Raw genomic sequence first — 20,596 nt, 5'->3', positions numbered from 1 at the left:
GCCAGGGGTAGTCAAACTGCGGCCCTCCAGATGTCCATGGACTACAATTCCCAGGAGCTCCTGGGAATTGTAGTCCATGGACATCTGGAGGGCCGCAGTTTGACTACCCCTGGCTTAGGCCCATGACTGCCTCCCAGACCGGCGTAGTCAATAACTGAGTCGAAAGCAAATCCCAGAGATTTTGGCAGGAAAATTTCCAGGACAACATTCCGACTTGGGCTTGGCTTGTAATTAAAGGTAAAGGTATCCCTGTGCAAGCACCGGGTCATGTCTGACCCTTGGGGTGACGCCTTCTAGCGTTTTCTTGGCAGACTCAATACCAGGTGGTTTGCCAGTGCCTTCCCCAGTCATTACCGTTTACCTCCCAGCAAGCTGGGTATTCATTTTACCGACCTCGGAAGGATGGAAGGCTGAGTCAACCTTAAGCCGCCTGTTGGGATCAAACTCCCAGCCTCGTGGTCAGAGCTTCAGACAGCATGTCGGCTGCCTTACCACCCTGCGCCACAAGAGGCTCTTGGCTTGTAATTACACCTTGCCAAATACAACCCACTGTTCAAACTTTCCCCCATGGTTGCGAGTGTTCAAGGGTATCAACGTTCCTATTCTTCCATGTACGCCCCCCTTAGACTTTATAGTGAGGTGGTGGAATAAATTAAATATAAATTAAATGAGTAAATAGATTACAGTATATATGTTATCCGCCACTCTGCGTCCGCCTTATTGAAAAGGGCGGGTCACAAAGTTAAATAAACAGTCAATCATAACATTTTATTTTTAATCCGCCCTTGCCCGAAGGCTCAGAGCAGGTTGTTGTCAGACATTCAGTCATTCAGCAGGTAACAACACATAAAAGAACAATCAATAACAACCGTCGCATTAAAACATTCATTTAAAAGCATTTTATAATTGGCTTAATTTAGAACAGCCTTAATTTCCTTGTGGGGCAGCAGTGGTGGTGTCACGTACGGTGGAAGCTTGGCTGGTGTTTTGGGCAAGGAGGCCAGAATTTCGGTGTTGTTTCTGTCCTCAGCTGTAGAACAGCTGTTTTACCGGCCCCGTGGCACTGTCCCAAGTCCTGCAGGACCCCATTGCTCCATGTGTGGGCAGAGGCTCATGGGAATTGCAGTCCATGGATATCTGGAGAGCCACAGTTTGGCCACTATGGGGTTGCCATTAGTCAGCTGTGACTTGACAGCACTTTCAACCCTCCCCCCCAGCTGATCTTCTACACTCTGAACTTACATGGGCATACTCAAACAGAGCCCATATCTCTTCTTCCTACAACTGAGATGGGACAGTTCCTGCCTTCCCGCCCACCTCATCAGCTCAGCGCTTGCCTAGGCAAGGGCCACATTTTCCTGGGTGGCCTTCCCCCACTGTCCTCTTCCCACTTTTGCAGTGCATTCACAATGGCTCTGCTAGAAGCATTTTTCTGTCATGGCTGCATCCCACCTGACTCCTCCCTGCACAGGCCTGACCTGTTTATGCCTCTCCCCCTCATATTCTTCGCGGCCCAAAGTCTCTCCACCTCTCTCTCTTTCTCTGTGTTTATTCCCCTTCTCATTCTCTCTACTCTGGCAGATCAATAATTCCTCTCTCGCCTCCCACCTTCGGCCTCCTACCAGGCAACCACATGGCCGCCAGCTGCTGAGGTGTTTGGTTGCTCATTACAAAGTGTTGCTTGCAAGTGAGTAGGCTGTGGGGAGAGGCCAGCTTTAGATTCAGAGCAAGCAAAAAAAAAAAAAAAAAAAGGGAGAGAGACCAGAAGAAGAAAGTAGTTCAAGCCACGCATAATTAACTTATTGCATTCACTTTATGATCAGATGGTGGCTTATAGGCCTTATGAAGGAGATTAAATTCAGGGAAGTGAGCGTCATCAACAGCTGAAGGCTACTGTTGCTAAACAGAACCTCCACATCCAGAGGCAGTATATCGCTGTCGTTGAAACCCCTCCTCAAATGTTATTCTTTGTCCTTTGCCACTCCTTTGCCACTCCTTTGTAAAGCTTTGCCCTCATTAATGCCGGAGAAAACTCAGTAATCTATTTATTGATTTTTACTTCACCAGTTCTTCAAAGACCTCAGGCCATTCCATACTGATCTACCTTCCTCCACTGGATCCTTACCACAAACCTGTCAGGCAGGTTAGTTTGAGGGGGAGTGACTGACCCGAGGTCAGCTTCATGGCAGAATGGAGGATTTGAACCCAGGTCTCCCTCACCCACAATCCAAACTCTAACCACATACCACACTGGCTCTTTACAAGGTCATAATTTACAGTTGGCAGCTGTGAGTCTGAAATATATTTTCAGCCCTGTGCAGGGCTAAAGAATGAAGGACCATTCTGCTAGTTTCTAAAAACAGTTGTGGAGGGTGTTTTTGTAAAAATAGGAAATATTTTCCCATCTCTGATAAACAAGAGTCTTGTGGCTTATTAAAGACTCATCATTTTATTCCAGCATAAGCATTTTGGATAAAAGAGATCTGCTGCTTCTTCAGGTATAAGATATAAAAAACAATATCACAAATGGTGTGTGTGAATAGTGTGTGTGTGTGTCAAGGGGCCATGAAATACAGGAAGGTAAAATTCAAATATAATCAAGAAAAACACAGACACCAATAACGAGTTATGCTAAACTAATTAATATTTATAATAGGTAGAGAGTCAAAGGGCCATAATATTCAGTCAGTGCTAAATAAACTGTAATTAGGCAATATTCAAATTAGTGTTGTTGGGTTTTATGGTCATATTTTTACTTGTGAGCTGCCCTGTCTCTGGAGAGGCAACAAGCAGATTCAATACTTACACTTAGTTGGGCATTTCTATGCCATTTTTTTCCCCATTTGTTTTTGTTAGTTGCAAAGTCGTGACCAACCCATCTCTGGAATACCAAATGCATTTAAACAAAGCAGCAATGGACAAAACAAACACATCCCAGGCAGGTTCTGATTCATGGCGTTGGTTAATGCAGACTCCAAGGTGAGCCAAACAGTACTTTGGCTGACAACTCAAGTCATGCCTGGATTAATACCTGCAAACAGGAGAAAACAAATTTGGTCCCGATATTATTCAGCAGCTGTTAACAAACTTGCAGGTTCTTTCCAGCAGTCTCAAAATATAATGACTTTATAATATTACTAGACCTGAGAACATCAGCTATACTCACTCAGACTCATTTACTTGGTCTTCTTTCAGTGTGATATGTGCCCTCCAGTTCTCTAGACTTAAGAGGACACACATGGAGGACACAAATCTAACCTTTAAAATTGCAGCACAGAAACAATGGAGGGGGCTCTCTTTTGCTGGCCTGAAACTCACCTCCAAAGTCATAATGAGAACTTCAAAGGGAGACTCCAATGTGAAACTGCTGAATTGTCATTCATTAAGACTATCTGCCCCCAGGGCTGAATAGGGACTTGGGATTTTTGATTTCAAAATAGACATCAACTATTTTAGCAAAACATAGTAGTGTCCACCAAGGGCAAGTGTTAATTAACTTTGCATAGGTTTGTGTCTCTCCTTTTTTCAATGAGATTTCTGTTTTGTATATTATATCCCCCCACACTTTTTACATAAGATGCCTATGTAGTTAATATCCCCACATTACATACTAAGAAGTGGCCAAAGCAAAGCCCATGAAAGCGAATACTTAAATGAACGGTCTTTAAGGTGCCTATTTTTGCTGCACCCAAGAGACGTGGTCACCCATAAGGAATTATTTCCCATCTCTGGTTTTGTGTGATCCATCTAACCTAAGATGCTTGAAGACAGAAGATTTGGAGGGCGTGGGGAGGCACACTAATTCGGAATCCCCAGGTACCCACAAGCCAGATGGGACTGTGCTGATCCCTACAATTACCTTCGCTAGCCCAAAGGGATAAGACAGGATCAAGTGCGCGATCAGCAAATTCCGGATGAAGCAGACCCTTAAAGTGCTTTAATGGCTCTTGTAGAGTTCCGGGCAATCCACCTTTTAGACACAGGACACAACTGGGGAAAAAACAACTAAAACTGCTTTCAGTCTTAACACTTTCCTTGCTGCTCAGCACCTCGCAAAATAATTTAAATGGCCTGTCTCATAGTTATCACTGGGGCAATTTTTTTCCTGAAGAGCCTGGTTTTTCAGGCACATGGTTTGAATCAGGGCTGGCCTGCACTCCCCCCCATTCAGTCATACATGCATGGTTGCCAACTCCAGGTTGGGAGATATCTGGAGGTTTTGGAGTGAAGCCTGCAAAGGGCATGGTTGGGAGAGGGAAGGGACCTCAGCATGGTAAAATGCCACAAAGCCCACCTTCCAACGCGGCCATTTTCTCCAGGGAAACCGATCTTGGCCTTCTGGAGATCCACGGCAATCTGGAGATCCACCTGGAGGTTGGCAACCTTACACGGGTGATGGGAATCGGTCACGAACGCATCGGCGCCGCGCCTTTCCCTTGCTCCACCTGGGATCAGGCACCCTTCATGGCCCCTTGACGGACTGCAGCTTTGCCCAGCGCTGATGCATGCGCGGAGAGAGCATGCGGCCATGTGGCCAGTGCGGTGCCCGCGTCCCCTCTGGCGGCCCTGGGCGAGAGGGGCGGGCGGAGGAGGCGCTGGGCAGGGAGAGAGGCCGGCAGGGAAGGAGGGAGGCGGGCGCCGCTCTCCGCCCCACAGACCGGCGCCCCATTCGCCCAGAGGCGCTGGCTGGGGCTGCCTGGTTTGGCGCCGCACTAGCTGAGCCGCCGCGGGAGCAGCAGCAGCAGCAGCAGCCGGCCTCTCTCTGCAGGAGGCAACCAGATCGGAAGGGATCGGCCGCGCTTCCCATCGGGCCACCTGGGCAGGGCGCTGAGTGCGAATCTAACCCTGGGCGCGGGGGAAGGCGGCGCTTCCTCCGTCCTTGCTGCGCTCGCTGCTTGTCAGGTGCCGGGAGGACCCGCGCGCGAAGGTGCTGCGCCCACGTGGCCGGGCCGGTGTCTGCGGGTCCGCCGCGGTGCCAGGAGGAGCGAAGGTGCTGCGCGGCGCGGGAAGGGTTAAGGGCGCCGGCTATGGGGACGACGTGAGCAGGGAAGAAGCAGGGAACTTTGGAACGTCTCCGGCGCACACGCAGGATGGGATGGGGCTCCGCGCCAAGGAGGAACCCGAGGTAAGGAATGTGCGAAGGTTGCCTTGCCCACGACGGATGAATCGCTTGCCAGGACGCGGGTAGACGTGGCCACCGGGTGCCTGGAGAGGTGGGTCACTAATGACTGATCGGGAAGCTGGGACGCTTGGCACACCTGCCCCTGGCTGGCCTGCCCCTGGATGCTGGCACGCCCTGCACACTCCCCGGCTGGGATGCTGCGCACACCCTGCCTTGCCCGCTTGTTAATGCCCAGGTCACATCCTGCTGTGACCATTCATTCACCCACTCACCCCCAAGCACATCTTCGCTGCTGGGTCTGGTCTGCATGCCGGATCAGCCCCTGGAGGCCTCCAGTGGAATTTTGCTCCACAGTCCTTACTGATTCCTTCCGGAACCCTTCCAGGATTAGGCCATAGCAGACAAGAGGAGATTCCAGGCAGGTAGAGCCTTCAGGTGTGTGTGGGGGGGGGGCTGGCCCCTTCTTTGCATTCCGTCTCTGTTTTGTAATGCAAATTTGGGGGCTTTGGGACAAGGAAGGGTGGACCCTTTGCTCTTTTGACCTGTGTTTTACTACTCGGAGGAGTCTCAAAGAGGCTTCTAATCACCTACCCTTCCTGTATCCTATGAGGTAGGGGAGGCTCTATGAGGTAGGGGAGGCTCAGAGAGCTCTTAGAGAACTGTCACTGGCTCGAGCTCACCCAGCTGGCTGCATGTGGAGGAGGAGTGGGGAATCAAATCCCGTTCTCCAGATTAGAGTCCTCTGCTCTTCACCAGTACTCCCAGCAGGTACCGGGATGTGTATATGACAGGGAGATGGGTGAATTGTCAGGATCTGTACATATGGCTGTCAGCTGCCTGGAGTTAAGCGTCAGCTGCCCATTTCTCCAAATCATTTCTCACTAAGTGGCAGGACATGTTTGTCCAGATCTGTTAGCAACCTGAGATGTTTTTATTAACCAGTCAGTCCAATTTTATATATGGGGAAACCGAGGCTGAGGTGCCCAGGGCCAAGATCAGGAGTCGGTGACTGAGTTTTAGTGTGCACCCCTGTTTAGTGGAGCTCAGCTGCAGGACCTACCTATAAATGTCCGAAATGCAGAGATCCCAAAATCATGCAGCGCTTTGCTGCCAGGCTTGGGAGGGATTTCCAAGTGCTGCAGGATCCCAGGCTTCAATCAGGTGTGCTGGACTCGGCTTCTTTGGTCTGAACGTCCCCATCTTCCTCGCATTGGAGAGCCAGATGCCCAAGGTGAACCTGCAGGCATCGCAGGGCCCAGGGACCAACAGTGGGGGCAGGACAGCATCCGTGGGCCAGGTTGTCCCGGAGTGCCATTGGAGACCTGCATTCTCATGAGGTATGCTTGCTTTCCCCTCCCATCTGCTGTATGTGAAAAAAAATTGTCCCAGGTTCTATTTCTGACCTCTCCGGTTAAATTATCTTAGCGGAGCTGGGGAAGAGCTGGGAGGTGTGCTGCACAGTGCAATGGGCTATATGAATCACACACAGCTCCTTGCAAAGCTTCCTCTGGAAAGCTTTGTTACTGGGGCCAAATGCAGGATAAGGACAGCGATGAGCCTGGAGGGGAGATCTAGGGCACAGGGGCTGCCCCATGTCACACACACACACACACACACAATGTCTCCCCAATTTCTCAAAGATACCTCTAGGATCCCGAGGGCTGTGCCTTAAGGCCTGGCTGCAGCTGCAGGTGCTGTGGCAAAGTCCAGGACTGGAGAGGGCTGGGACTCCTTGCTGCTTGGAGCCCCTCCAACGCTGGCAGAAGGTGGGCGGGTGAAGAATACAGATCTCCATCTGGACAGGAGGAACCTCCTATCAGCTTTGCGGGAGAGAAATAACGGGTGCGTGTGCCCTCCCCCTCATGTTTGCATCCATGTGCCTCGGCACGAGCCACTCACACCCGTGCGGTCGTGCTTGCCTGCAGCTCTCGCTGCTCCGTCTTGGGCCCTTGTGTCATTTAGTGTTTGGTTTGCAGCTGGCTCCTGGCTTAGCCCTGTCCTGCCAGCCTCCGCAGTTTAACATGGAGATATATGCTCGCCAGTCACCCAGCCAGCCAGTCCCTTCTCTGGCTGCAGTGCTGCTTGTCCCCTGCTTGAGTGACAGCTCTTCAGAGCAGCCTCCTTTCCCCTCCGCCTCTTACACCGTTCCTCTTCCACAGGGCAAAGCATGAGAAGTCGTGACAAGGCTGGACACTGAACCTCACCGTCTCACGTCCGGGATGGCTGCCGTGGGTTTCTCCTTCGCCTGGAGTCTGCTCCTGCCTTCGTTGCTCCAGGCTTTCGCGCTCCCCACTCTGGACAGCCCTGTCTTGAGTTCTGCCCCAGAGCTGCCTTCATGGAACGGCCCTTCCCAAGAGTCTCTCCCACCAGCTGTGCCCCACTCCGATCCCAGTGCCCCTGAGGTCTCCAGCGGTGATGGGGTGCTGAGAGCCGAGAACTGGGGCGGTGCCGGTCCCACGGTCCATCCCGGCCCCCCAGACCTCATGTTGCCCGTTGACTTCCCTACAGTGATGAATTCTGGCTCCGTGGCACCTACGAACGCTTCGGGAAGAGAGATGGTGCTCCAAGGAGGTGACTCCTCTTGGCCAATGGCGGGCCTTCCCACTCTTCCAAAAGAACCTGACGATATGGGCCGTGTAACTCTGGAGCCACGAGTAGGGAAGAACGGGAGCTCTTTCCGTCTGCCTGGCATCGAGCTGGCAAGCCTCGCCAGCCCTGGTGCGCCCTCCTTCCCACCCTCTTCCCGGGAACTGGCCTTCAACTTAACGCCTGCCAGAGAAGAAACCACACGTAGCCACCTCCGAGCCGTATTCAAAGATGTCTCCATGGCAACTACACTGAGCCCTAGGCCTACGGTGTCTACCATTCCCTTGGCAACGTTACCTCCCAGTGTACCCCACGTAAAGTGGGTGGCAACTGAGGGCACCAATCCTATGGTCGACAATTCCACAGGGCAGGAATTGCTTGGCAGGAACCAAACCACCGTCAAATTCCTGGCTTCGTACAGGAGCACCCAGGTCTACGGCGGTCAGGGCAGGGAAAACCTCTCGACCACTCCTTTTGTACCTGCACCAGCAACTGGGCATACTCAGAGCCCACTAGGGCCACAAAGGGGCACTGTGTATGTAGCTTCTACTTCCCAGACACCGCAGTTGACCAGTCTGGCTGCCCCACTGGATAGGAAGGGGCCGGAAGGCTCCCATCACTCGGCCCCAGACGAACTTTTCCTCGACCCTTCACCCTCTCCTCCGCCAGAAGGCACGGCAGGCACCCAGGGGCCAGTGGTCCGCGAAAGATTTACCCACTGGGGCCTGATCGTTGATACCACTCAGCATCCAGGAACTCCGGAGACGGCAGGGACAGAACAGATTCCCTCCCACGACAGCTCTGTGAAGCCGGCTGTTCCCAGCTTGGCCCCCCCAGGTCGGTATAAGGGTGTCTCCATCTCTTAGGTTGGAAATGTTTGTTGCCCTGTGACACTTTGAAGAGATGTTCTTTATAAACTGCTTTGGCTGCAGCTCAAAGGGGTGGAGCAGGGGTAGTCAAACTGCGGCCCTCCAGATGTCCATGGACTACAATTCCCATGAGCCCCTGCCAGCGTTTGCTGGCAGGGGCTCCTGGGAATTGTAGTCCATGGACATCTGGAGGGCCGCAGTTTGACTACCCCTGGGGTGGAGGGTTGGCTCAAGGGAGCTCTTTTCTCAGGCGCCATATTTTTTCCCCATTGGAAAACGTCCCCTCCTTTCCCCCGAAGTCTCGTGTGCCCCACTGAAGAAAAAAACAGGTCACCAGTAAGGTTTCCCCAGCAGGGATAAAAGCTTCTTGGCGGGAACCATTTGGGACCTGAGGGAAAAGAGTTAAGGAGGTCATTCTTCCTTTCGGCCCTCGCTAAATTGCCACCGTGGTTAAGCTGCGTTCTATAAACACAAAAACATTCTTTTAACGACTCCTGAACGTGTCGTGCTGTCCTAAAGGCTGCTCCCCCCACTTTCCAGCAGAACGGATCGTTGTGTCTCACGGTCTCCTTGAGGTGGAGGCAAGGGACGTGGGAGTAATTGGTAGGCTAGAGGGCCAGAGGCTCAGGGGTGGAGAGCTTATAAAATGGAAGCCACGTGATGAAGGTTGGGGAAGCAGGAGGCAAAACGGTGGTTCTCAGAGGCCCACGGAGGGAGGATGGTAGGGTTTTTTTGGGGGAAACAGGAATGGGTATTGGGGTGGAGGCTGTCTTGGTAGATTAAGCAACAAAAATGGTGTCCAATAGCACCTTTAAGACCAACAAAGATTTATTCAAGGCGTGAGCTTTCAAGTGCATGCACTCTTCCTCAGACTAAATGAACAACCGTCGTAAGTGTAGAGATAGAAGGGAAAATAAATTAGTAAACTGTGTCATAATATCCAAATTAAGCCATATGATGCCGTATGATTAGCTAAAGCAGCTAATCAGCCTTGAATTCAATTGTCGTTCACAAAAACATTGAAGAAATAAAACTGTCCATGTTAGACACTTTCCCAGTTGTGAAAATAAATAATTAAAGGAGACTAGTTGGTAGATTAAAGATAGCGGAAGTTGTTTGGCTGGGCTGTAAAGTCTATGGGGCTGAGGAGTGAATGGGTCATTTTACTGGTATGCTGAGGGAAGCCATGTTTGGTTCTGATGAAGGATTAATAGGGTGGGAGAGTGACCGTGAACCACAGGGGAAAGCTTGGTGGGGTGGGGGCTAAGATGCTGGGGCTAGATGTGGGGGTTGGCAACAGGCTATTTTGTGGAAGAGCAATTTAGGGGCTGCTTATGCGATCAGGCAGTGAAGGTTTGCCTCCCCCATTTACCAAGGAGAATGAGTTTTGCCAACGGACTTGGGCATTCCCTTGAACTACAGCTGATGTCCAGTCAACAGAGGTCATTTCCCATGGAGGATGCTTTGTAAGGTAGATTCTATGGCATTGTGTCCTACTGAGGTCCCTGTTCTCTATTGATTCCATCCCTAAATCACCAGGGATTTCCGAACCTAGCGCTGGTAACCCTACCCACCAGCAGGGGATGGGAGTGGGAGGGTAGAGTTCCCCATCCCCTGCTGGTGGACAAGGGATACCTGGTAACCCTAGTATTCCCTGCAAAATGGGATTTCTCTTTCCCTGCTCAAATCCCCTCTGCTGGGTCACTTTAGGGAATACTGAAGAGATCTGTGTAATAGGACAGTGAATGGGGTTCATTTTTTCTTTTCTTTCCGCTGTGCAGAAGTAGATGGGGAAGTGAGTCTGTGTTGTTGGATCCATCTGAAGCCTATTCCTCTCTTTCAGGAACTGGGGGCGTGGTTGATATTGACCCACAACGAGTCCGGGGGGCTGTAATCCCAAGGATTCCTGTTGGCTCCACAACTCCTGGGCAGGGCACCTTTGTGGCGGGGAAGGACCCAGGCAACAGACACCCAGGTGAGCAAGAGCAACACAGTGAATGCATTTTCCTCATTCCCTCCCACATGCCTGTGCCAGACAGCAGGGCTGGGCAGCGGAGAGGCTAGACTCCGTGGGTGGATTGTCCCGCTTTTGTACCAGACTTCCATCTCTGTCACCTTGCAGTCATAACTCTTGGGGCGTGGTCACCCGCCTTACCAGAATGAAGGCTCTTATGCAATTACCTCACATAAATGACTGGTAATAATAATGATTAACATTTTCACTGTTCAAAGCACTTTGACCTTGTTGCAATATGACCACAGCCATATCATTAAGGCCCTGGTGCAGTGTAGGGCAGGGGTAAGGCTGAAGAAGAAGAAGAGTTGGTTTTTATACCCCGCTTTTCTGTACCAGAAGGAGTCTCAAAGTGGCTTACAATCTCCCTCCCACTCCTCACAACAGACACCCCGTGAGGGAGGTGGGGCTGAGAGAACTCTGACGAGACTGCTCTGTGAGAACAGCTCTAACAGGACTGTGACTAGCCCAAGGTCACCCAGCTGGCTGCGTGTGGAGGAGGAGTGGGGAAGTAAACCCGTTAAACAAGTTAGAGGCCACCACTCTTACCCACTCCACCAGCATGGCTGGTCAAAGGCCAATTATTGTGAGTTTGGAGACCTCCCAGACCTCCTCATCCTGCTTCTACACCAGCTCCCACCTGAGAAAAGGCCGGAGGACTCAAGTCCCCACAGATCCCCTTGAGGCAAGCAGGGCATCCAGGCCCCTGCTTGAGGAAAAGATCATCGGATGCTAGACTAAGGGAGAAAAACTAGACATGCCCCTCCTTTAAAAAAAATATTTTTGTTGTTGTCATCATTGTTGTTGTTGTTGTTATTTGAATTTATTGCCCGCCACTCTCAGCAAAGTTGGCTCGTGGTGGGTTACAAGATAAATTAAGTAAAATACAACCCCTAACCACCACCCCTAAAACACAGCAGTTAAAAAAGAATACAGTCCAGCAAGAACACGATGGCAAACCAACCCCCACCTACCCCCACTGGGGACCAGGGGAAAACAGCTGACCACCATTGATAGAACATGGTAGAATGTCTACTCCTCCTTTTTTTGGGGGGGGGGGGGGTGGGGGGGCTCAGATCTGTTCTCTCTGGCCTCAACCATAAACCTGGTGGAAGAGCTCTGATTTGCAGGCCCTGAATTTTGTCTCAGGGCCTGTTGTGTTGGAAACCCAGCAGTGCCCTAAAGGGATTGTTTTATAGGCAGCAGAGGGGGGACAGGGGGGCTGGTTAAATTGAGCCCTGTGCCGGTTTCAATCAGGATAATCTCTTCACACGATTAGCCGCGCGGACAGTCCAGGCCTGTCTGTCTCGTTCTTTGTGGGCAGTGGCTCGACCTGGCTGTTCCTTTCCGGTCGACTGTGTTGGGTTTGTCTCCATGAGGACAAACAGTGCACCTGTCTAAAAATCAGGAGGGCAATTCGACCGTGGGGGCCACAGGGTTGCTTTTGGTGGTCTTCTCCCCCGCCACCCACACAGAGACATGTAAGACACCGTGGAAGAAGACGTTAAAGTCAAGCAAGCTAGACCTGCAAGGGAAACACCATAAAGATACCATCTTCTTTTTTTCTTTTCAAGCATGGATTCTTTGTTTTGGACAGGCAGCAATTCAGCAGGTGAAGCTTCCCTCCTCCCATCACTCCAACCAGGTAGCTGGAAAAATTACACATCTTAAACATACAAGAGCCCTGTTGGGGTATAATGGCAGACCTACAGTAGTGCTTTAATTGGGATAAACACCAAAGAGAAGCCCTGTGGTACCTTAAAGGCCAGGCCTACAAATATCCTGCCCTTCCCTGGTGTCCTTTTGTACACCACCAGCCCATGTCTGTCTGTGCCACCCACTCCTTTAATCCTTCTGCAGCCGGTCTTCTCCCAACCTGAAGATGAGCCCCGTTCTTTACCTGACCTGCTTCACCCTGCTCCTCCCGGGCTCTGGATTCTCTTTTTAATCTCTTAGCATCCTGTTTCCTCTTGTTCTTCTTCTTTTTTCCCCTTTTGGAGTGCCTCTAGAGAGCCTGGGGGTGGTAGTTCTTTTGCCAAGGAAACAAGCCTCGACACAGCAGAGGCATGATGCCGCTTGCTTCCTCGTGGTTGCTGGCCTGTTGCACCTCGGCCAAAGAGGGGGCAGAGTGGCAGCAAAGCTAGCCCTGGTGCCCTCCGTCTCTCTCCCCAGAAACAGCAGCAATTGAATCTGAGTTGGATGATTCTTTCTGTTGGGAAACGCCAGCAAAAAGGGCAATTCTTGCCGGTAACGCTGATTGTTGCTTCCAAACATTTGGCCCATTGCTCCATTTTTAGCCTGACCTGAAGGATCTTTTGCTGTCAGTTGGCATGGCTGGGAAAAAAGCAAGTTATCTCACCAGCTTATCTCTGCGGTGGCTTTACCTTCTCAGCCTTTCACTTCTCACCTCCTCGCTCTGCCTCTCTTAGCCTTTTGTTACTATCGTCATCTTTCGTAAACGTTTTCCAGCTTGTCTTTTGGTTCCTGCCTTGTTAGGCACCCTCTCGGCATACAGAGGATACCAGGTTCAATTCCTGGCATTTCCCGGAAAAAGGGCCAGGCACAGGGCTATGTGAAAGAAGAAGAAGAAGAGTTGGTTCTTATATGCCGCTTTTCCCTACCCGAAGGAGGCTCAAAGTGGCTTACAGTTGCCTTCCCTTTCCTCTCCCCACAACAGACACCCTGTGGGGTGGGTGAGGCTGAGGGAGCCCTGATATTACTGAAGAAGAAGAAGAGTTGGTTCTTATATGCCGCTTTTCCCTACCCGAAGGAGGCTCAAAGTGGCTTACAGTCGCCTTCCCTTTCCTCTCCCCACAACAGAAACCCTGTGAGTTGGGAAAGGCTGAGAGAGCCCTGATATCTCTGCTCGGTCAGAACAGTTTTATCAGTGCCGTGGGGAGCTCAAGGTCACCCAGCTGGCTGCATGTGGGGGAGCGCAGAATCGAAACTGGCATGCCAGATTAGGAGTCCACACTCCTAACCACTACACCAAGCTGGCTCTTCTGAGACTCTGGAGCAGCCTATTTCAACCTTTTGACTGTGGAGGAGCCTTTGAAATACTTTTTCAGGCTTCAAGGAGCCCTGGAAGTGATGTCAACCAGCCACGCCCCGTGCCACCTCCACCTCCCCCCGGAAGTGACCTGACACCGGAAGTGACATCACCAACGGTGTTAGCAGGCAGGCTCAAGTACAACGGGGGTGGGGGATGGGACAGGAAGTGGTTTATAGTGGTTGTGGGCTCCGGAGAGGCTCCGACTCTCCCGTGTGACCCCTTTTTGGGAATTGCTGCTCTGGAGTGTCAGCAGACTATGTTGACTTTGATGGACCGATGGCTCGATTTAGTATAAGGAAAACATGTTAAAGCCTCTATCGGGTAGAACGTGATGTAAAATTGAATATTAATATTTATTAAAACTAAAAAACCTGTAGAGGCTTTAGCACATTTTCCTAATTTTGACCCTGTGTGTGGGGGGGTGTTTCTTGATTTGGGTCAGGATATTCTCCTTTTTGTTGTGGACTGATTTAGTATAAGGAAGCTGTGTGTGTGTGTGTGATCCTGCTGAATACTGCCGGGTGGCAGGGCAGCGAAAGGAGAGGAGGTTAATCCATCGCTGGGGGTCAGGTACCTGCTGTTTGGCAGATGGCAGTGGAATCTTTGCTTTGGCCGTTGTGGCCTGAAGTAGAGAAGGGGGAGTAATAGTCAAGCGGTGCCCCTTTCCCTCTCCCTCCCCACTAGGTGACTCAGAGGTCAAAAGTCCCCAGAACAATGCCTGGCATTTCTAATTAAAGCAAAACCAGAGGGTCTCTTTGCCTGAGACTTTTCAGAACTGTCACCGATCACTAAGTGGAGACTTGTGATTCCCAAACTGATCGCCATGAGTGAATGATCAGCATCATGCAAAGAAGTGCATTAATAATGAAAAGCACCCATGAATTCAACATGCTCTCCTACCAATGAGGTTGCCCACAGTGTCTCTGCATGATCAGGTGCGCTGATCTTGCTTCCTTCTCAACTGCCACAGTGCCCCTGCATAGGGGACAGTAGAATTACCCTATCACAAGCAGAGACCCAGAAGAAACGCCCAGTGTCTACAGAGGCAGCCTGTTACATCCCTGTATGAGTCACTCCTCTGGGTTTTCCTCTTCCTGGATGAAATGGCACACCCAGAAGCAGGGACTCATGTCGAGAAGTTGGGAGTGAGTGAGCAGCATTGTAACTGGGGTACTCCACACCTACACTTTGTAATAGTGAACCTTTTGCCAGTGTGAGTGTGAAGTATGTGTCAGATTTTTATCCAGAAAAAAATGGGTTTCAGTTTTCATGGGTTCTTAAAAAACTGGTATAAACTGTTTGGGATTTGATGAATTGCATCGCTCTGAGTCCGTATAAGGCGGCCAACCCTCTGGTTTCCATATTGCCCCAAGGCTTTTAAGCATATTGGGGAGGGGTGATGCTTAGTAATATCTTCACGACTGTAAATGTTGTAGCTTTGCTGCTTCTTTGTGCATGTAACAAAAAGTAGATTCCGGGGAAAAGCCAGAATTGTATGGAATACGTCTGATACTAATAACATAGGGAAGAAAATGTGGATTCTGCACCCAATGTCACATCCTCTCTCTTTTCTGTGCTTGGATATAATGCACAATGTCCTGCTCTTGCCCTCTCTTGGGCAGTTCATAGAATCCTAGAGCTGGAAGGGCCCTCCAGGGTCATCAAGCCCAACCCCTTGCAGAATGCAGGAAATTCACAACTACCTGCCCACCCACAGTGACCCTTGTTCCAAGCCCCCAAGTTGCCTTTTCTCTCCTCTTTTCTTGCTCTCCTGGAGCATCCACTTGTTTCTCTCTTACTTACAGATCCAGCTGGGACCCGTCCTCCGGGGCAGAGTTTTCCTGCGCTCGCAACCGCTTCACCTCGCCTCCCGGCAACTCCTCGGCGTGGCCTGATCCGGGTCACCACCCAAAGGGCCTTGCAGCACCCCCGGGTGGCCAGGCCAGAGCCCAGCTGGCCGGCCTTGCAGCCCGCCCCGAGCCCGCCCTGCCCACGCCCCAGCAGCGCTTGCAGCCACTTTCTGCCCAACGAGACCTTGCTGCGGTGGAAGGACCTCGAGCGGACCCTGAGCTTCGCCTGGGCCCTGCACGTCTACGGCTCGGGGGTGCTCTTTCTCCTGCTCGGCCTGCTGAGCTCCGCCTGCCTGGTGGGCTCCCTGGTCATGCACGTGCCGCGCCTCCTGTACACCGTGGGGGCCAGTGCCCTGCTGCTGGCGTTCGGGATACTCCGTGCCACATTTTTTCTCGTGGACCCGTATGGCTCGCGAGGCTGGCTCCCCTCCCGTGCGGTGCGGGTGCTGTACACGTCCCCCTTCCCCTTGCTGCTGAGCGCGTTCGCGGTGCTCCTGCTCCGCTTCCTCCGCCAGGCCCACCTACAAGTCCTGCCCCCGAAGCTGCAAAGCCTGCTCTTCTTGGCTGCCGTGGGGTCCGCGCAAAGCGTCCTCCTCCTGGGGGCTGACCTGCTCACTCCTCCGATGCTCCCAGCCGTGGCGGTGGGGCTGCACGGGCTTTCTTGCGCCGCCGGTTGCTGCCTCTTGCCCATCACCATGTTTCTGCACTGGCGGCTGCGTCACAGCGCCACGGCCGAGGGCACACCCGAGCCAGGAGCATGGAGTGGCGCATGGGTGCTTTTAGCAAGCAGCGGGCTGGCGCTCCCTTGCTGCGGGCTGCAGCTGTACGGAGTGCTGTGGCTCTCGGGGCTGCTGGGCCGGCCTGACGTCTTCACCTGGCGCTGGTGGTTTGTGCAGTTCTGGTTCCGGATCGGGGAGCTGGTCCTCTCGTTCACCCTGGCCTTCCTAGCCTGGCAGCCCCTCTGCGAGCGACACGGGAGCCCCGAGCACTCCTGCTGGACCAAGCTCATGCGCTACTTCTGCACCTACCGCAAGGCCGAGGTGCCCGAGTATCCCAACAACTGCTACGACTGGGCTGGAGGCATCCTGGAAAAAGTCCCCAACACCGACATCAGTAAGAGCTTGATCCGAAACCCGCCGGCTAGCGGGCGCCTCTGGGCCCTGAAGGACAGCAACGAGTTGCGGGCAGCCACCGGTCAGATCTTGGGCCCCTCCCCGGCCCACCCCGTCTACAGCCCCAAGTGCCCCAACGCGGCCGCCGCCACCATGGGCCGCTCCTACACCAGCATCTGCTTTGAGCGGGATTCTGTCCTCTCCCTGGCCGAGCTGGAATTCCGGCCTCCCTCGCCCATCAACCTGAGCCGCAGCATCGACGAGGCCCTCTTCCGGGAGCACTTGGTGCGTGATTCCATTTTCCTGCGCTCCAGCCTCCACTTCCCGTCCCGCTTGGCGCGCCAAGACTCCTGCTCCTCACTGCGCGGCGAGTGCTCGACCGTCTCCCACACGGCGCAGCCTCTGCTGGCACGGCCTCGCCGGAGCAGCGACCCGGACTGCCTGTACAGCTTAGCGCGGGCCAGCTCGATGGGAGAGCTCACCACGCAGAGCCGGGGCCTGGCTAGCGAGCCCCCGACGGACACCTCCTTCGACAGCTTTTCCCGCACCTCCTTCTCCCGGGCCTCCCTCAAGATCAGCTGGAACCCCTGGCGCCATGGGCTGTCCTCGCCGGAAAGCCTGCCTCCGGAGGAGCTGCCCTGCCACGCCCAGCTTCTGCCAGACGGCCCCCCTCCGGCCCCGTCCAGCAGCGCACCGAACTCCGAAGGCGAGGCCAGGAGGAGCTTCTTGGCTCTCAGCAAGCAGGTGGATTCCCGCAGCCTCTCTAGTGACACCATTGAGTTGTGAGGCTGGGCGGTGGGGCTGTCTTTCCCTTCATGCCCTGAAGGCACCAGCAGGACTAGGCGGGAAGGGAGGACTGCTCTGAAGCTGGTTTGTTTCCGCGGCCGGGGCCTGAAAGACTCTGCTTCCCTTTGGACCAGCTGCCCCGACCAAGCAGAACTCCAGCAATTCCCATCACGGCTCCCAACGTGGCGCTGGATCCTTCCTGTAGTATCAGCCAAATCCCAGTTCAGTCACCCAACCGTGTGTCCACCACCGACGTAGGACCAGTGAGCTACTGTGACCAAGCTGTTTAGTGCCTGCAAGTCCAAGCATCTCCCCCCAAATTTCCATAGGCACTTTTGTGTCCTGTCCCTGGTGTCCCGAAAAGAGAGATGAACAGAAACCTGGAAACCCTCCAGTTGCCCAGGGGATTCTGGGAAGGGAGAAAGATAGCCAGGCTCGAGTCGGGCAGAGGCCTGCAATGCTGCCCCCGGTGCCCCTAGGTCCATCCTGCAGTCCCCCTTTGTGCTACTGTTGTACCCTAAATAGATCATTTTCCAGAGGAGGCTAAGAAAGGGGCAAAAGACTTACTAGGAAGAAATTTCCAGCACAGTGGCTTGCAAAGAGAGCAGCAATGGGGGCGGGATGCTTGGTTGCTCAGAGACAGAGCACCTGCTTAGCATGCTGGTTTAGTTTTTGGTATTTCAAGACTAGAGGATCTCACCTGAGCAGGGATGGGGGAAGCGGGAGGGGAGTTCTGCCTGAGACATCGGGGAGCTCCTGTAAGATGGATGGGATGGACCTGATTCTTTACAAGGCAGCTTTCACATGACCCTGTATGACACTGGTTTGCTGTACTGTGAATCACAGAACTGAGCTTTGCACTTCAAAATCCCTAGCCCAGCATGTAGTGATTTATTCAGGGGCTGGAAGATTTCATGTTTCATTGACTCTTTTTAAGTTTCTAGGCCTCATGGCTGCAGAGGGAACATCTGAATCCTTGCAGCTGGTTTCTTTTGTTATCCAAAACAGAGAAGGCACATACCTACCCGACCCTACTCATTTCACCAGTACCTGCAGTATACTTAAATGTTTTTGGTGGATTTCTTAGCTCTTCAGGAAGCCTCCCCCCTTGGGTTGATCCTGCATTGAGCGGGAGGGTGGGACCAGATGGCCTGTATGGCGCCTTCCAGCACTAAGATTCTACAATTCATTTCTATGATTCCGTCTCTCTCCGCCCATTCCATAAATGTGCATTCCAGAACCCCCCTCCGTGTGTCTTCTATTACCTTCCACTTTGGTCACTTAATGAAAAATCTGCAAATAAATGCGCATTCCATCAGTAAATAACAGCTATACAAATAATTCGCATTAAGTTCCAGTCGCTGAATCTAAGATCTGGGTTTCAGAACCAAAAAAGTAAATTATCAAAGGCTTTCATGGCCAGAGTTGACTGGTTGTTGTGGGTTTTTAGGTTTGTGTGTGTGGCCCTGATTTGGTCATTTTAGTCCCTGTCATTTCACCAGTAACTGGCTGGCATCTTGAGAGGTAGGACACAGCAAGCTGGGAATCTCTCTGTGCCAAAAGTGTCCTACCTCTGAAGATGCCAGCCAGTTACTGGTGAAACATCAGGGACCAAAATGACCAGGCCACAGCCACACAGCCTGGAAAAGTCATGACAACCAAACAAAAAGTTCTGCCAGAAAGTACCTGAAGCCATCCTGGCCAGGTGTTAAATCTGAGTGTACAAAACTAATGTTAGATGGAGAGTTCATCAAAGGGAGAGCATAGCTCTCGTCAGACTGGGGCTCCTGATAAAAGCACAAGCTGTCCTACCTGGTATCCCCCTGTCCCCTGCAGTGGTGGGGGAGGGGAAAGGAGAGCTGCCCAGAAGTGTGGGATGTCATGTGTTCCATTGTGCCAAAATGAAATAAAACCTTCTGTCAATTGATATAATGCTGATTTCTAGTCTGGTTCTTTGTTGCTGATATGAGAAGCTGAGAGGGACAGCGGGAATGGACAGTGGAGACATCTCCCATGGAAAATGGGAATGACTGTTTTCATGTTTCTTCCATGCAATGAGGAGTCTCATGCCAACAATGTGTCCACGCTGGAGTTTTTGCTGCATTCTTTCTTGTCATGGACCATTTTCTCTGCTTTGTTTCTGGTGGAGAAACATCTGGTGGAGTGGTTAAGAATGGTGCCCTCTAATCTGGCAAGCTGGGTTTGATCCCCCCACTCCTCCTCCACATGCAGCCAGCTGGGTGACCTTGGGTCGGTCACCGTCCAGTTAGGGCTGTTCTCACAAAGCAGCCCTGGCAGAGCTCTCTCAGCCCCACCTCCCTCACAGGGTGTCTGTTGTGGGGAGAGGAAGGGAAGTCGATTGGAAGCCACTTTGAGACTCCACCAGGCAGTGAAAAGTGGGGTATAAAAACTGACTTTTCTTCTTTTGCCAGTAGTTCATCTATAGTCTTTTTGTGCAGTTCTACACTGGGGTCGCACTTGTACAGGCCAGCCACTGATCTCTTATGGCCACTCTGGTATTTCTGCTTGGTTGATACCCATAACTTGGTTGATTCCCCTCTTGCCTTAGGCAACATTTGCCTCCTATTTACCCCAAAAGCCCACTCAAATCAAGCAGGGTGCTTGAAGGCAAGATGATGGGAGATCGCACTCCCTTAATCCAATAGTCTGGCAGTGAAAACATTTGCCCTAATAGAGGAGTCAAGCCTTGTCGTTGAAATCATCGGTTAGAACCACCAACTTGCAAGTCTGATTTCAACTGTCTCAGTTCCGGGGACAGGACCCAATCACCTGGTCCGGTTGCCCATTGGTGCAACTGAGCACTGTGCACCAGAGCCGTTCCAAAACGAAACGTAAAGAGAAGCATCATTCCAAGACCCTTCTGGAACGAATTAACTCGTCAGTTCCAGCCAATTCAGCTCTAGTTCTGATGGAACGGAGGGGAGTCATCCCATCGTGAATACCTTCTCCACATGGCTCCCCCAGCTCATTCATGCTCAGAAAAGGAAACAGATGTTCACTTGGGCACATTGGAGGTTCCAAAAGCTAATTGACCTTTGCAGCCATTTTCCCCAGCATCATGGCCTCTGCCTCTTGGGCAAGGCTACCCTGATTATTTCCCTTCTCTAAGACCTCAAGAACGGGGCAACTGGCAATAAGGGAAACCAATTCCAGAACCCTTTGCCATGGAATAATGATGCCATGG

At 52.2% G+C, this 20,596-nt stretch overlaps 1 protein-coding gene across 3 annotated transcripts; it reads left to right on the top strand.

Annotated features, from left to right (window-relative positions):
* The first annotated feature begins 4,544 nt into the window (after positions 1 to 4,544).
* PRRT3 (proline rich transmembrane protein 3) lies at positions 4,545 to 19,323 on the top strand. Of its 3 annotated transcripts, none has more exons than XM_077324871.1 (4): positions 4,545 to 5,125; positions 7,282 to 8,545; positions 10,421 to 10,552; positions 15,449 to 19,323. In XM_077324871.1, exons 2-4 carry the CDS (start codon positions 7,342 to 7,344, stop codon positions 17,389 to 17,391), a joined length of 3,279 nt encoding a protein of 1,092 aa, XP_077180986.1. In that variant the 5' UTR covers positions 4,545 to 5,125; positions 7,282 to 7,341; the 3' UTR covers positions 17,392 to 19,323. The 3 variants fall into 3 exon arrangements, with proteins under 3 accessions (XP_077180986.1, XP_077180987.1, XP_077180988.1); XM_077324872.1 differs by having other exon boundaries at positions 4,545 to 5,213; XM_077324873.1 differs by lacking the exon at positions 4,545 to 5,125 and adding an exon at positions 5,612 to 6,459.
* Positions 19,324 to 20,596: the final 1,273 nt, after the last annotated feature.

The sequence above is a fragment of the Paroedura picta genome, chromosome 3 (assembly GCF_049243985.1).
Source record: "Paroedura picta isolate Pp20150507F chromosome 3, Ppicta_v3.0, whole genome shotgun sequence".
In the NCBI taxonomy this organism is placed as follows: domain Eukaryota; kingdom Metazoa; phylum Chordata; class Lepidosauria; order Squamata; family Gekkonidae; genus Paroedura; species Paroedura picta.
This window is presented reverse-complemented; position numbering and strand designations above follow the sequence as displayed.

Excerpts from the sequence above, each read along its gene's own strand:
- PRRT3 (XM_077324871.1), top strand. The coding sequence starts at position 7,342 with ATGGCTGCCGTGGGTTTCTCCTTCGCCTGGAGTCTGCTCCTGCCTTCG. Across the intron at positions 8,546-10,420 it reads TCCCAGCTTGGCCCCCCCAG|GAACTGGGGGCGTGGTTGAT; the intron begins GTCGGTATAAGG and ends CCTCTCTTTCAG. Across the intron at positions 10,553-15,448 it reads CCCAGGCAACAGACACCCAG|ATCCAGCTGGGACCCGTCCT; the intron begins GTGAGCAAGAGC and ends TCTTACTTACAG.